Source organism: Lutjanus erythropterus, chromosome 14 (genome assembly GCF_056507025.1).
Source record: "Lutjanus erythropterus isolate fLutEry1 chromosome 14, fLutEry1.hap2, whole genome shotgun sequence".
In the NCBI taxonomy this organism is placed as follows: domain Eukaryota; kingdom Metazoa; phylum Chordata; class Actinopteri; order Lutjaniformes; family Lutjanidae; genus Lutjanus; species Lutjanus erythropterus.
Genome location: NC_139330.1, coordinates 28,159,018 through 28,176,141, shown reverse-complemented (window position 1 = coordinate 28,176,141; position 17,124 = coordinate 28,159,018). Strand labels below are relative to the sequence as shown.

The window sequence follows — 17,124 nt, the reverse complement described above, 5'->3', positions numbered from 1 at the left end:
GACAATTAGGCCTATGAAATTGATTTGTCATGCAGTACTTTGTGGTGAGATTTTGGTATGTTGTTAATGTTGTGTTAGAGAGTTTTTCTTTTCTTCCATCACCCTCTACACACCTGGCTTGCATGTGTCGCTTCTTAACTATCTCGTCACATACATCTGTTATCTCATTTTTTGCACTTTGAAAGCTCAACGGCAACCAAGATCAGTGTCGAAACACTTTGAACTTTTATCGCAGTGCTTGTGGCAGTTTCAAGGGGTGAGCCATGCTAAGCGTAGTCTGACTCACCGGATGTGGACTTTGGGTATGAGCCTGCCATTGGGTGGCTGCTTCAGTTGCCGCATGCCATGTCCGTTATCTGTGTTTCATTACACGAAACAGGAAATGAGCTTGAAACCAACCAAATGGCAAATTAGCACCTGAGTAGCTAATGGTATGAACATAAAGAAGCTAAGAGCTCTTATCTTTTCTTTCTCTTCAGTGACTTAGCCATTTCAATGAGAGGGCTCGACTCCCTATACATGCAACTGTTCTACCAAAACAAGTTCGTCCCGACACTATTTTGCATTGCCACTATTGCTGCATCTTGGCCTTGGCAGCACCCGAAACAATTATGATTGGTTTAGAGAATTGCACACAAGCCTTAGGATTTTTTTTTTCTCTATAGCAGAATGATCATGCATGGAGCCAGACCGGCTATGTGAGGTCACGGCAAGAGTAGTGCTTCCGCCTAGTTGGAAAACAATGGCGAATGTGTGGGCACCCAAAAGCGTCTAGTTTTGGAGATGACGCACTGCTTTCTGGTGATGTTTGGCCTTTATACAGTGTAGGTGAAAAGGATTGAATTGGTGTGCTCAAAACACATAAGAATTACATTCAGGAAATTTGATAATAACACCTTTTCAGTCCACAGAAAACATTCTGTTTTCACCTTTTTTTGTGAGAAATTGTGCAATGTTTTACATAAAAGCTTGTCCTTTTAAAAGAAGGCCTTTTGAATATACTAATGATCAGTTGCTTCAGTCTTACCAATAATCACTATGATAGTGTGTGGCCTGTGGGTGGAAGCGGAGTTCATTTTAATGTGCAACAAGTCTCAGGAGGGATGAAATTGTTGAGCCAAGAGATTTAGTGTACCTCATTTTGCAAAGGCTGATATAATTTGTATTCAAAGTGCAAATGTCAGCAACACCCAAGTTGTTTTTATTCAAACTTGCCCTTAAACCAGAGCACTCCTGTATGTTTCTTTGTCTTAGAGTTTAACAGAGGGTCTCTAGGTATGTTTGAGTGTTCACAAGGGTCTTTCCTGCCATTGTGTTCGCTGAAATTCCTTCAACGGTGGGATATTGTGGAAAAAGGCTCTCCCCATCGTCTCAGCAGGAAACTTCTGCCTGCCGGGAATTTGACTAATGACTGTATTGTTGGTCTGGTCTGCTGAGCAGACGTAGAGCTGTTCTGTACAACATGTTTCGGTTCTCTTTTTATTTCTATTCTTTTTTGATTTGTTCTATTCCCTTTTGGTGCCCTTGGATTTTTAACTTATTGTGGACTTTGACTCTTGACTTTCAAAACCTGTCTGACCATCAGTGACAACATTACATTCAAATAGTCAGGGGATTTATTGTCTTTTGGCAGGCATTTCCAGTCACAAAGGAAAGAAAAACATGTTGACACATTTATTTAAGCATTTACATATTCGTAGCCTTGTCTTGGATGCCACAGTTTCAGTTCTTTCAAGGTGCTGCCATTATCTATGATCCTAAATGACTAAAATCCTAAACACACCAAACTGACAGATAATCACAAAATGATCTGTCTGCCTTTATATAATGACTCTCTTCTTGGTCTCATATCTTGTTTTATCTGTGAAACAGACGCCTTGCTGTATAAATAGACTTTAAAGACTCTATATACCAGGCAGGTGAACATTAGATCCGCTTTAGTGAGATGAAGTGATGAGTCAGACAAATTAGACATGGATTTTTCAGAAAGGAAAGGTAAATTTGTGTTGTGAAGGTGCTTGTCACATTCTGTACACTCACTGTGTGTATTTATATGCTCCCCTCTAAAGACAGCACAGCAGACGTCATCGTGAAAATGGGGCCGTTCAGCATGGATGACCCCAAGGATTACAGCGTGGATGTGCTTATCAGTGATGGAGGACGACCCATCCAGACCAGCGTCACCACACTGGCAATCAAGGTGTGTGTGTGTGTGTGTAGACTGTGATGTACTGTAACTGCTCGAGGTTATTTCAGCACACAGAAGAATCACAAAACATTATTTTTAATATTATTTTATTTAGACCAAATAACCAGTTTTAATACACTAAAACTCAGCTCAACTTATTTCACTAATATATTTCATTAATGTACTTACTGACTTGGTATTTGTTCTGTTGTAGTCATGTCGGTGTGATGCCAGGCGGATTCCTACACAGTGCAAAGCTGGTGCCCGGAGGATGGGAGTGAGTGTTCACGCCCTCATAGCCATCCTGCTCTGCATACTGACCATTCTGGGTGAGTTTAAGTTGCTGTCTAGTATTTTCATCCCTTCCTTGCTTTCATTCTGTCTTTCAATCCTTAAAGTCTCCATCTTTGATGGAAATGCTTATTACTGAGGTTTTCTGCACAGCCCTTCTCAGAGATCACTGACCTTTTTGCTCCATCTTTATCTTCAATAGCACTTTAAAGTAGTATTAAATCTAATATATTGCCTCATGTGATGTCATTTGAGTCAGCATCAGTTGGGGCTAAAGACTACAAGTTGAAAGACTACAAAATGTTGTGGAGTAGCCTGCTTCTCATCTCTCCTTAGGTTTAGCAGCTCGAGGCTACATTAGCTGGCACTAGCATAATGCTCTTGAATCTCCAACAGAATTGTCAGTGGTCGAGTTGCATTGTGGGTAATGTAGGACCCCTGATTTTGACAAGGAATAAGAATGCATTAAAAAAAATGACAGGATGGCAGTTCAAAGAGTTAGGGCTATTGTCTAAATTGGCCTCTTCATTTATTTGCATACTACATAGCTGAGTCTTTTCATACTTGCACTGTGCTTGTTTATGTTTGGAAGTGAGAAAGTGAAGCACATTGTTCCCAGCTTCTGTATATTCATGCTACCAACTAATAAAATCAGAGACATCTATAGTAAATTTTGCATGTTTTTAAGCAGCAAAAATGTAATTGTTCAAGTTTAAACAACTAGCAAGAATAGATCCTGCCCTGCCTCTGAAAAAGTGCATTCATAATGGATGATTTTGCAGAATACTGGATTTACATGAAATGCCATGTTAGTGCATGAAATAGTGTGATGATCGCATAGCACAGAGGAAACTTCACATCCACATCATATAGAAGTGATAATCCGTGTTTTTCTTCAAGATTTAACCATACACCAAACAATTGTGTTTGCTGTAAACGTAACCAAACCTGCTGTTGCTATGCACAGATATTATACAACCGCAACACTGTTGGACGTGTGAGTTGCAACAGTCTGTTTTAGACTGTTTTAGGAGCTGAAAATTAATCTTTACACCAGCTTAAAATCTTATTTCTGCTGAATTTCTCACCTTCAGCGGGAAGGTGAGATCACTAATACTCAGAGGTGAAAGAGGTGATGATTTAAACTTTAAATCACAGAGGCAAACGCTGCTCTTCAGTTTTGTTTTAAAAGGAAAATTGGGCACTGTTTATGTGGATGTCCAGTCACAGTGATGTTGTTGGTGGAAGAACTACAGACTATTTCAGTTTGGATTATAGTGTCCATCTCTGGGTAACCAGGGGATGTGCTAATTGAGTGTTTTTGTCACCTAATGCTATGTTCAGGCAAAGTAATAACTGTAGGCTAGGGTGGTGATAAGATGGTGATGTGGGCGTGGGCATCAGAAGCTCACCCACAGTGCATCCTGGTACATGAAGACATTGTTGCACAGCTCTGCAACCAGAAGATCTCAGTTTTCTCAGTCAATATAGCACAAACTGAGAGATTTATTGCATTAAGTGACTTCATTTACCATCAACGCTGATTGAATATTCACATGAAAAGTGCTGAATTTGCCCACTTTGTGAAAACTTTCTCTGACTTAATTTAGTTTTTTATTTATTTTTGTGGCTGGAAGTAGGAAATCTGTTGGAAGTAAACAAATCAGAATCACAATCAAACTCGAGTTTATTTCAAGCAAGAGGAAAAAATAAAATGCAGCACTTCCTCTGACGCCCTGGGCTTGTTTAAGGTTTATCAAACATTAGCATACGAACATTTGTGAAATGTTTGTAGTTTACACACTCTTGGAAATAAGGGTTCCAAAGGGGTTCTTGGTGAGGGGCTACCCAGAACTATTTGCTTCTGAAGAACCCTTTTAGTCTAAACAAGGTTTGTTGAAAGCATTGGTATTAAAAGATCTTCAAATATTTAAATGTTTACCCATGTTTCCAATGGGTCAGTTTAAACGATGGTGATCGTAAAGGGCTCATCTGTAGAATACAAAATTGTTCTTCATAGAACCCTCAGAACACAAACTGGTTTCACGTGAAACCCTTGGAATACAAAAGGGTTCTTGGTAGAAATGGATGGGTCCCAGATGAAACTCTCTGGATACACAAGAGTTTGTGGTAGAACACCTTTGGTGAGTTCTTGTTCGCACCCTTAGAAGGTGGAAAGGTTCTGAAGAGAATCCCAAAAAAGAGTTTTGGGTGGAACAGTTGCCCTATAGAAGGATTATATGTAGAACCTGGGTGGAACCTTTCACAGAGGGTTCTAATATTGGATTCTAGGTAGAACCTTCTGTCAGGGTTTTAGGTGGAACCTTTATAAAAAGTTACCAGGAACCAAAAAGGGTTCTCCTATGGGAACAAGCCAGAGAACCCTATATGGTTGTAATTAGCACCTTCATTTCTAAGCGTGTACACTGAAAAAAGAGAATTGTTGGACCAACTTAAAAATAATACTTCAATGGGTAACACATAAATGAAATAAGTTTTTTCAAATCAAGTTAATAAGTTAGATGGACACAATTGCTTTAAGTCTGATGTTCTAGATAATCTGATTCACAGTTTGCATTAAATTCATTCAAATTATATTTGAGGCAAGTCAATTTTTAAGTTTTCAATTTTACTCAATTATTTGCTGTACCTAGAGGTAAAATAATCCTCCTTAAAAATATGGTTTATTGGTCCAGGTAAAGTAATTTTTACAGTGACCTTAGGTGTGTTATTTTAGTTTGTTAAATATAATGGATATACTTGCTAACATTAGCCTGACTCAGCGTTAGCTCGACTTAATGATAGCTAATTTGGTTCAGTGAATTGTCACAATTGTTTTTTTTCTTGCATCAGACTTAAAGTCTGTCCAAGTCACAGAGACAAAATAGGTGTCATGATGTCGGATACACAGTGCTGAAAGAAACCTTACTAATGCACCTTTAATGAAACAAGTATAGCAGGTTAAGTGAACAGGGTGTAATTTCAAGTTGTTATAATCACTTATAAGAGCTGAATGAGGCTTATTCACAACATTATATTACTTACTACGACTACTACTTATAAAATACAATTTTTACAGTGTGTCAGGGATAGAGAGCAGAAAATCAGGTATTTATTAGAAAGTACTGAACTGATTTTTACTTAAAGTCTTGGTTGTTTTACAGTCTGTCAACAAACAGGTGCAAAAGGTTTTCTTAAACCCACAGTGTTTTTTATTCTGAGAGGAATTCTTGAAGACAGCATCAATGATGCAAAAAGCCGGTGCTGAGTGATCGGGGCATGTGCACAGATTCACTTGCCCTTGCTTTTGCGATAAATAAGGTTTGTGTTTTGTGGGGAACAGTTCCCCTCCCTTTGTTGTTGGTTTTATGAATAATGCAGCGGCGGATGTGGAAATAATGCCTGCGGTTGTGTGAGCTCAATATTCTCTTTGATACCTTCGCCCCCTGCTCCTTTTTTTCTGGGGGAAAAAGAGACACTTGTCATGTTGGATGAGAGACACGCCGGAGATAGTTGGCCAAACAAGAGGGATCTGGGATGAGAAGTGCTGAGGAAGAAAAAGCAAAGAGAAGAGGAACTTCGAGATTAAGAGGGATGGAGGTGGAGTGACAGATGGAAAAAAAAAGAACTTATATCTAGACTTAGATATGGGAGGTGGCAAGGGGTGAAACAGGCAGACGGAGAGCTGAGGTGGAATGAGACCGACTGAGTGACAGAGCGAGACAGAAAGAGGTTAAAGAAGAGGAGAATTGTGGGAAAAGCAGCAGAAGAATAGGAGTGGTAATGAGGAGAGTTTATCAGCTCTTTAGGTGCTGTCTGCTTATCAAACACCACCAAACACTCAACCTATTAACTATTAATACACTCCTTCACTATCGCGCCTTTTCCCCTCCGTTTTTTCCTTCATCTCTCTCTTCCTTTTTCTCTTTCCCTCTGGGTCTCTCCGTCTCTCCCTCTGCCGCCCTCTCTTCCCCTTTTTCTGTTTCTCTTTCTCTTTATCAAACACCCCCCAACGCAGGCCAGATTAACTATTTAATGCACTTGTCATTATCTGCCAGGGCCCAAAGCAATTTACCGCGCTCCCCATTCACCGACACATTTTCTCACAAGAAGTCGGGTTTGACACACGAAAAGAAATTTTTCCCAGTCGTTTTTTGTACAAAGAAAGGGCTTCTTCTTCCTCTTTTTTCCTCCTCTTTTCTCGTCCCCTCTAAGTCTGATATCTCCAGAGCTTATTAAACTGCAGAGCATGTGTTGTAAAAGATTAATCTGTTGGTTTCCCAGGCAAACTTAAATTAGTCCCGCTCGCCCTCGACTAAAAGGCATGGCTAATGCTGCCCGTCCGCTGAGAGAGAAAGAGGTTCATATCGGGACTGAGGCTCGGGGCCTAATCTAATGTCAAATGTATCCTTCTTCTCCTCATCTGTCTCCTCTCCTGATCTCCTTAGCCCCGACTTCACCCATTTCTTTCTCTTCCTCCTTCCCTCAAACATTCGTCCCCTCTCTTGTTTGTTTCTCCTCTTTTTTAATTCTTTCTCTTCCTCCTTGTCCTTGTTCCTCATCTGTGTGCCTACTTAAATCCAAGGTGTAAGCAAGAAAAAGAAAACCCTTACTCCGTTTCTTTGATTCTTTCCGTCTTATCAACTTGGAGTTTAGACAAAAGAAGGCCTTGCAGAATTCCTGTTTAAACCAGGCTAACTATCTTTATATAACCTGTAAAAGTCTATCTCTGTTAGTGTCATCTCTTACACTCCTTGTTCTCTTGTTATAGCCAGGATCTGGGCGTTACGATTGATCAGACCAAGGTAGACTGAAATCCATTGCCCACTGGTGTTACCAAGCAAGAGATAAAATTGCAGTCTGTTATTCCAGGGTTGCTGCCTGTCATTCACATTAAGATTATATTAAAGGTGCTCAAACTGATTGATAAATGATTGTTGAGTCTCATTCCTCGGGTGTCAAATACCAACACTTTGGTTCGATCATTTTGTCAAATAGAAATGCTTTGGGTTGGCCAGGTTGTCAAACATCAGTGCTTCGGGTTGCCCAAGTCATCAAATGCCGACACTTTGGGTCGGTCAGGTGAATAAAAAAGAGACGCTTTGGGTTAGTCAGGTAGACAAAAGAAGACAATTTGGGTTGGATATGTCAAATACCAATGGTTTGGGTTTGCCAAGTCAAGTTGTCAAATACTGGCACTTTGGGTTGGTCAGGTTGTCAAACATCAACACTTAAAGCTGGCTGAGTCTGCAAATACTACTACAGATTGGCCAGGTCAACAAAGATAGTCACTTAGGGTTGATCAAGCTGTCAAATACTGATGCTTTGAGTTACCCAAGCTGTCAAACACTGGCATTTTGGGTTGGTCAGGCCGACAAAAAACATCACTTTGGGTTGGCCAACTCAACAAAAACTGACACTTCGGGTCAGTCAGCTTGACAAAAAACAATGCTTTGGATTGCCCAAGTCATCAATTACTGTCACTTGGTGGTTGGTAATGTTGATAAAAACCATCGCTTTGGGTTAATATTTGATGACTTGCTCCTGTCTTCCACATTGAACGACAAAATACAATATTTGTACACAAGTGTTTCTTGATATACATATTAGGATGACCTCAATTATCAGGTCCTTCCAAGAATATTACAAATGACTGTTTTCTGATCAAACAGCGCCATGGTTTATCTAGGTTTAGGCACAAACTAACTTGATTAGGGTTAGAGAATGACCTTGTTTTGGGTAGAAACGAGTGTTGACTGTGTAGGAAGCAAACAAAGGTCTCTGTTGACCCATTCAACTACCACAACCTTCTTCCTCTGTGGCATGCCACCTCCATCTTTGTTCCTGAGTCCTTATGGACAAGTCATAACTTCTACAGCTGCTAGAGTTTGACACATTCACATAGATGTCGGTTTTGAGCATTTTGTGGTGGTTGTATTTTTTAAGACCCTCATCCGTACATTCTTGTCTTAACTCTTTTACTTCCTGTCCTCTGATTCCCCTCCCCTCCTCACCCCCTTCTCCCTCTTTCTTAATTGTTTATTTCTTCGTCATGTGCCAGGTCCAACTTTCCTTCCTTTCTTTCTCATGTTGTTTTCTCATACTCATTTCCACTTCCTGCTCAGTATTTACTGAGTCTTTCTTCCTGTTTCTTGTTCTCCCCTCTCTTTGTTTCTATCTGTTTGTTTCTGGCTGAGTAGATTCATTTGAGGTTTTCATGCTCAAGGCAAACGCCTCAGACACCTCAAACTAAGCACTCCTCATTTTCTCCACTCATCCTTGCTTTGTTTGCTAGTCTCAATCCCTCATTAGCGTTCCACTTTTCCTCACTTGTTTCCTGTCCCCGTTTTTATTCTGTTGTGTTTTTTTCTGGCCTAATTTTTCTCTCATGTTTTTAAATTCATGGAAGTGTTGGTCCAGCAGGAAAGATGGCAGGGCAATCTGTTGGTTTATGTGTGTCTGTGGATGTCTTCAATTTTTACTAACAACTATGTAATTTCTTTGACAGATGAGGCATTCAGCAGATGGGTATATATAGCCTGAATGCATATATTTATTTTCTACTTCTGCTTCTCAGATGGTGATTTCTTAGAATGCTTTTTGATGGCTTTAATCTTACAAGGTCAAATCACAGTGGTGCAAATGTGAAGTGAATTTCTATTCATTGGAACTGGCTCTCTGTGGACTTTTATTAACCTCTACCCCTTTTGTTTAAAATCATCAAATCATTTCAACATTGTCTTAACTTGTGTTAATACGCTGCCATCAAAAAGGATTCATGTGCAGCAAAACACCTGCACAAAATGACACAAATTTTCCTCTGCTGTGCTTTTCAGTCATTGTGATCCTGTTTGTGATGAGGAAACGCTACCAGAAGGATTCTCTGGCCAGTATGAAGAACAGCGGGGAGATTCACGAGCAGCTGGTCACTTATGATGAGGAGGGAGGAGGAGAGATGGACACTAATGGGTATGTCGATGAAAAAAACACACTTTTATTCAGAAAAGTGGAATATAATGAAATGTGCTGACATGGTACATTTGCCATTCTATTTTTTTGTTTGCAACTCAGAAAATACTGAGAAATTCAGAAGATTCAGAAGATTTTTAACTATTGAAACTATAGCCTGACTGATATATCCACTGACCGATATTATCAGCCTGATATTACAACTATATTGGTCTATATCAGCGTCGACATATACGTATGCTGTCTGATATACACCTACATGAAAACTTAAAGAATATTGGCAAAATATCGATATCAGATTTTTTTTACTCCCTGGTATTGGTATTGACATCTGCCCTATAGGTCTAATATCAGTTGAAACAAAACAATCAACTATAATTTCTAACTTAATTTCCAGTGATGGAACATAAAAGGTCAATATTGCCTTTTTTTTTTACCTAAAATGTTTTCAGAAACATACTTTAGTGTTCTGTTTAAATTAGAAAATTGCTCACCAGGCCACCATGTTAAAAAAGAAGGGCAGCGGGCAGCGTGGAGGATGCATGTGCTAAAATGCACACATAGAGGGAGTGGGACTTTTTTCCCTGTTCAGGGCACTATTACTCTGCTATATCTTTCAATGAAATATTTGAATTGATGTTCTACTTATATTACTTTATATATGCACTTTTAATACTTAATAAAAAATCATAGTCCATCAACTTCTTCTATTTGCAATATTTATTTTCTTTGCTGTATCCGTCAATTTACTGACCCAGTTTAACCAAAAGAAATCATTAAAGTTTAATCTAATCTGAATCTAATCTTATCCATATTTAAATAGCATTAAAACCAGACATAATCCTCTCCATATTGACTGCACTACACTATATGCTATAAAAAGACATGATGGTTTGGGTAAAGTAGTGGACATATGGAAATTGTAGGAGGTAGAGGCAGAAACTGATGAGACAAGCAGCAGAAATTATTATTGACATTTCCGTTCTCATACAATTAATTATATGTTAGATTCAGGGGGTTTTGGATGACTTTTATGTTTTAAAAACATATAATCTTACTGCATCATTTTCCTCTGACCTGCTATTTATCCATCTAAATGGTTTTGTTGTGAGCTGCAGAGCTTTAGAGATATCGGCTGTAGAGATGTTTAGACAAACAGAGGAACTACTTTCTTTCTGCAGTAGAACCTACCGGAACTATTTTGCTCTGCTCACAACAAGGTCTGTCAACTGGGTCATGATTTTTGTAAAGAGATACTGTTTTGTTTTTTTTTTGTTTGTTTGTTTTTGGTGCTTTGAGCCCTACAAGCTGAGTGCTGTTTACACCCACTATTCTGGGGAGAAAGCACACATCTCTGTGGCCGATATCTCCAAATCTCTCCAACCAAAATCATTGTGAAATGTCCCTTTAACAAGCTGTTAGTAAGCTGCTAACATACAGTATTCCTCTCTTTTATAGCTACGATGTCTCAATCCTCTCTTCCGCTTGCCATGACGGCTCCCTGCTCCGTCACCCGGACCACCACCCCCACCCCTCTCTCTACGCCATGGTCCAGAAAGCCCCTCACCACTCCCAACCCACCGCGTGTAAGGGCGACATGGCCGTGATGATCGAGGTGAAGAAAGAAGAGGCCGATCACGACAGGGACGGCTTCCCGTACGACACTCTCCACATCTACGGCTACGAGGGACCCGAGTCTTTGGCCGGGAGCCTCAGCTCTCTGGAGAGCTCCTCCACCGGTTCGAACTTGGATTACGACTTCCTCAGCGACTGGGGGCCGAGGTTCAGGACCCTGGCCGAGCTGTACGGAGTGGATGGACCTGAGTACTACCATCAATACTGATGGAGACCGTCTGCATTAGTTAGCATATATGATGCCAAAACACACACAGACACACTTTGAAAACAGCCATATGTGTGCAGTAGATACACACATTCACACACACATAGAAGCAGGCTTTGATGCTGGCCAGAATCTTCAATCTAGCAGACAACCGTGTTCTCCAAAGACTTCTCTAGCTTCTGAAAACAGAATCAGGGCACTCTTGTTTCCAGTGTTACAACAAACTTTTGTTACCAAGTGTAATTCAGTAAATCCATTAGTCTGTCAAGCCTCCCCAGTCTGTTCACTACCACTATCAGTAAATAAGAGCTTCATCAAACTCCAGGATGTGCTGTCAAGTTGAATCAAGGAGTTTTTGCTTTTGGATCTCTTCATTTATGTTGGAAAGATTTTTAAAGTAACATCAGGACACGTCGCCACAGGAGAAAGTAGAAAGTAACTGCTTCACAGATTTGCAAGAAGATTGATTGTTGGTGACAGCGTGAGATTCACACCATGAGAAGATCTGGAAGTCAATCAGATGAAACTCCACTTCGGGTTGTAGCCAGTCAGAGTTTATCTTGGATAATTGATGGATTAATCAGCTCACTGCTGGCCAGATGTGTTACTCAGTCAGTCAATTCTTTATGTATTCATGTCTCATCTTCTTTTTTGCAGCACCATTTTGCATCCCACTGACTCTGTTTCAGGTAAATGTGTCCTGTCTCATTAGTCCTTTCAGTGTACAACTAAACATGGACAAAAAGACTAAATTTACCAGAAAAACAATATTTAGAAAACACACATAGTCTTACATCAACTCATCACCTGGATATGAGCTTATTTAACTAATGTTGGAATTCTGTCTCCATGGAGATGAAAAATGGTGCATGTCAAAGCAGCTCATCATTGATTTATGATTTTTGACATACTTTTTCTGTCTTTCGTTCTGTTGGTGGCCTGTAATCTCTTCTAACTTTGATATTTTTTTTTGGTGAAAGGGCCAGAAACATGGCAAAGACAAGGTGATTTTATTTTTGATCAAAAGTTGGCGATTTGATTTGTAAACATGATCACTTGAACGGTTTCTTGTTTGAGATGAAAATCCTTGAGCAGCCACAAGAGTTTTAAACTAACAATCTCCATTTCGCTTTCTTTGGCGACACCTATGGCGACAAATGGTAATTGCACATGCAGGTGTGTTTTTGGATCTTTTCTTTTTTTTTGTTTGGTTATAGCCACTATTTAATTACAAGGCTAGCAGGGACCCGCAGAAACAGTACACTGCTTCAAACACATGTCAGTTAGAGAGCGAGTCTGTTGTGTTGGCTCCGCCTACCTTTGCTGGTGGACCAACTAGTACTGCTGGGGGATAGAAAACTCTGTATGCACACCAGCTGTGTGCTGCGTACGCTTTTTCCAGGACACCCAGTTCAGAATACTGCATATGCAAGGGCTTTCATCAATCACCATTGTGTTACCTCATTTGGTGATTCATGGTGACTTAACCGACATTTATTTAAATTAAAGTCTTCAAGATTAATACTTCAGCTGAATCGTTTGATCACAGCAAGATGCTAATTATGTTTGCTTTATCTGAAATGCTAAAGATGACTATCTTTAAGGAAAGATAAATTATGGAAAACAGTCAGTCTGTGATGTCCAGTGGGTTATTTTGTGTTTTTATACTTGCTTCTTATTGCATATAGTAACAGATTTAGTGCATTTCCCTGCATGTAATCTTGCAGCAATTCCTGATATAACATAAACAGAGTTAAGTAAAAGTTCAGATAAGGTGCATCAAAAGTTCCTAACATTTAGTTAGCACTGTTGCAGGTTTTTCAAGATAGAAACCTTAAAAAATCTTTTTTCTGAAACCAATCATCTAAAATTAGTGAGGAGTCATTTTGTCCATTTTCAGTTATCTTCTGCTCTGAGGAGAGGAAAGACAATAGACAGGCAGACAGAGAGGAAATGGCACCGCTGCTGCTCAGACAGAATTACAGTGTGTTCCCAGGGTTTATTTGACAGGACCCATCATCACACTTATTGTTGAGATGAAAGCCCAACTCTCAGAGGCCTACTAGAACAAAAGTCATCCAGACAACTCAGGAAACGCGGAGTGGCACAAGCAGCTTGTTGGCTTGTTGTGATGGCTCTGAGGTGGCTTGAATAACTTTAACCTCTCATCCTTTTTGGCTACTGTCAGGTCAAAAAAACTCTCTGGTCCAAAATTTTTACTTTTAGACTATTAAAGGAAACAAAAAGCACTGCACTGATGTTTCATTGTAGTTTCCATCTGACAATGAGGCAAACTTACAAAGACTAGTTTATTGATTTGTTAGTCGTTACACTTTTTATTAATATATGAATACTACTTGTTATTAATCATTTAATCTAGGAAATGTCAGTAAATGTGAAAGGCCCCATGACAATTTACAAAGTGCTGCTTGATTTGTGTGACCAAAAACGCAAAACCCAGAGATTTTCATTTTACAATGATAACTGAAGAAAGTAGCCAAACTCACATTTAAGTAATTTGAGATGAGTTGAACTTGAGAATGGGGGCTAACAAACCTAAGCACCTTATATTTTTCAAGAAACAATGCTCTCCTCCCATTCTCCTCAGTTGTAAGCACATAATGTCATCACCCCTATATAACGGGGCGTCCTTTGGATTGGTTCAACAATGAAAGATTTATTTAAACTCTCTAAAATGCAGTTTTAGCAGCAAAACAAGATTGTCCTCAGTCTTTAATGAGCTTTTAGAAACTGACTTATAAATTTATGGATTAACTGACTTACCTTTTTAGTTCTGTTGTGGGTTTTCCCTCATATTCCGTAATTGATTCGGGTTGCCAGGTCACTAGTGCCCATTTAAATGAAAGACTGTCTTGGTTGGTGTACAGCGCATCCTCCCTTTAGAAGACATGCTATCTTTTTGCACTTTACTTGCTGGTCCAGAAAGTCTGTCTTTGTTTGCCCATTTCATGTGTAGAGTTCAAATTAATGCTGAATGTTAAGTCTGTTTATGAGTCGCAAGAAATTGTAGAAGCCGTAGATGTTTACAACAGTTAAATTGAGTAATATTACAGTGGAGACAGTTATTGTCAAAATATAATGTTGCACTCGTCTTGCAACCTGAGCTTCGAGGCTGGCGAGGAGGAGGGAAACAACTTGCTTCAATTTGACCTATTGAATATACCGTCTATTGCTACAATTCACTATTTGGACTTCAGTATTCATTTTTGAATGCTAGGGTCTAAGTAATCAGGAACAGCTGCACCCGTGGATTGTTTGACCGCTGGCTCTCTGGCCAAGCACTATATTTCAATGACTTAGTAGCATTTAAACAATAACTACAGGCATTTTGGCTCATTGTATGAATTAAGGTTTTGGAGATAAATCAAGGCTTCTGAAAGCCTTTAGAAAATCTTGTTTATAAAGGTTCATATCAGCAGAAAGGTCACTCATTGTCAGGACTGATAACTTAAAAGTTTAGCAGTTTGATTAATTGGAAAGTAGCGCCCTTTTTTTAAAAATAGTTGAGCTGTCAATGAATTATTTAAAGACATTGTGCCCCTTTCCACCCAGTGAAAGAGAGAGTCACGTGTCTTTAGGACAGTTGCTTTTTTCTTTAAATGTAATTCATTCTAGTTTAGAGAACAAAGTTTATTTACTCCCCTGTTTATTCTGCTTTGTTTGGACTTGAACTCGTTTCTTTAAAGCTCTGGCTTGCGTGGAATGTCATTTGATAAACGGTGGATACAATAGCTGGAAGCCCTCTCAATGCTTTCCTGTTGGGCTCATATATATACTTAGAGAAGTCGGGTTCCTCCAACTCACTCTCAGTCTTTCTCTCATTCTCCTCCATCATCTCCCCATATCCCGAACCACACCGACTGTCCCTCCGTCCTCTAATCAAGTAAACCAAACAGTGCAGCTGACTTCCTGTCCATCTGGGTGATTTGGGTGCACCCGCCTCTTCCTGTCTGTGTTATCTCTCTCGTAAGCCGACACATTGTGCTCACTTCCTGTTAGCCCGGCCTGGGAAACAATCTCGGAGAGGAAAAGGGAATGAGGCAAGGAGAAACATGGGATGAGGTTGGAGGTTAACAAGAAAGAAAGATGAAGAGAACAATGTGGAGACAGTGATGAGTTTTCCAGCTGAGAAGAAACACTTGAGAGCAAAGATGTGTGAGAAGTCATGCTGAGACACATCATGCATGCAAGTGGTGTTAACATCCTTTATGGAGCAACAATGGACACAACATTCAGAAATCAATACGGCTAACCCACCATTTAACATAAAAGTCCTCAATTTGTTGGCTTTAAGTGACAGAAAAAGAATATTTATATTTTAAAATATCAACGAGTTTTAGCCTGTTATGTTATCATTATTCTTAATTTATTGAAGTTTCCAAAATCTGATCATAACAGGCTTTATAAACCACCCTACAAAATAACGTTGCAATGTTGTGATAGTGACGTTCATTCAGTTATGATAAACATTTCTGCAACATTAAAACTTTACATTAAACTTTACACTTAAAATATTGTGTTGCACTGATGTTACTGCAACATTACACTTAAAATGTTACTTTGCAGTGAAGGTACTGCACCATTAGACTTAAAATGTTACGTTGTAGTGACATTACAGCAATGTTATACTTAAAACGTTATGTTGCAGCGACTAAAACATTACATTGTAGCAACATTCCTGCAGTATTACACTTAAAATCTTATGAGCAGCAGCATTACTGCAACATTGCGCTAATGTTGCAAAACGTTACGTTGCAACTGTACTGCAACATTACACTTTAAATGTTACATTGCAGTGGTGTTACGTTGCAGTGACATTACAGCAACATTACACTAAAAACTTTAAGCTGCCAACTGAAAACCTTATGTGGCAAAACATTATGTTACAGTGATGTCACATTGCAGCAACATTACTGAAACATTACATTTAAAATGTTACATCGCAGTGACGTTCCTGCATTATTACACTTTTAACGTTACGTGGCAGCGACATTACTCCAACATTACACTTAACAGTGTCTTAATAGGGACAGTGCATGTGATGTACTGGTGATATAAACTTTGTCGTAACATATCCAAACATCGGGAACATCGGGACAACATACCAGAAACGTTTAAAATAATATGCCAGCCATGACCTTCTGGAATTTCACTTGGTAGTTTGCAACAATGTTGCAGGAATGTCAGATGTCACAGAATGTTGCAACTACATTCCTGCAACCATTTTGTGTTAACTGGGCACATCTACATATTTGTTTGGGTCAAAGAATAGAGATTCAGCTTGTAAAATGAGCTAAAATTCACTGTAGACTGAAGGAAATATGTTTTTGACCTGTCATTTCAGACCTGTGACTCTCAAGGAATTTCTTTGTGTATTATTTCCATCATCATTGATTACAGCTTATGGGTATGTGAACAAAAAACTTGTGTTGTCGAAATCAGCAGCCTGTAGCAGATAGAGCTGCTCCATTATCTACTTTCATAACAGCAATAAGTGTGTGTGTACTTATGGTAAGAAAATCTGGAACAGACAGATGGTTTTCCAATAATTTTAGCAGTATTTTCAGCTTGTTTTGTTCTGTTCCAAAACTGTATGTAAAAAAAACAAAACATAGGCAACATATATACATTTCTAAAAGAAATAGAATAGAATACATTCATCATTACACACTTCCGAAACTTGAAGTATGGGTTTAGATGCATGTGAATACTTTTCTTTTTTCTGTATGTGCTGGCAACATAATGACTTGGATATTTTGTTTTGCAGTGAAACAACCCAACATATAAAACCTTTTAATTTCAAGCCATTTCT

General features: G+C 39.2%; 1 protein-coding gene across 1 annotated transcript in view; it reads left to right on the top strand.

The window, feature by feature from the left end:
• cdh5 (cadherin 5) overlaps positions 1-12,917 on the top strand; it is a 40,912-nt gene extending 27,995 nt beyond the window's left edge. The window contains exons 12-15 of the mRNA XM_084735642.1: positions 2,070-2,200; positions 2,403-2,517; positions 9,316-9,448; positions 10,907-12,917. Coding sequence (XP_084591768.1) covers positions 2,070-2,200; positions 2,403-2,517; positions 9,316-9,448; positions 10,907-11,291 — 764 coding nt within the window. The 3' untranslated portion in view covers positions 11,292-12,917. The remainder of the gene's footprint in view (positions 1-2,069; positions 2,201-2,402; positions 2,518-9,315; positions 9,449-10,906) is intronic.
• Positions 12,918-17,124: the final 4,207 nt, after the last annotated feature.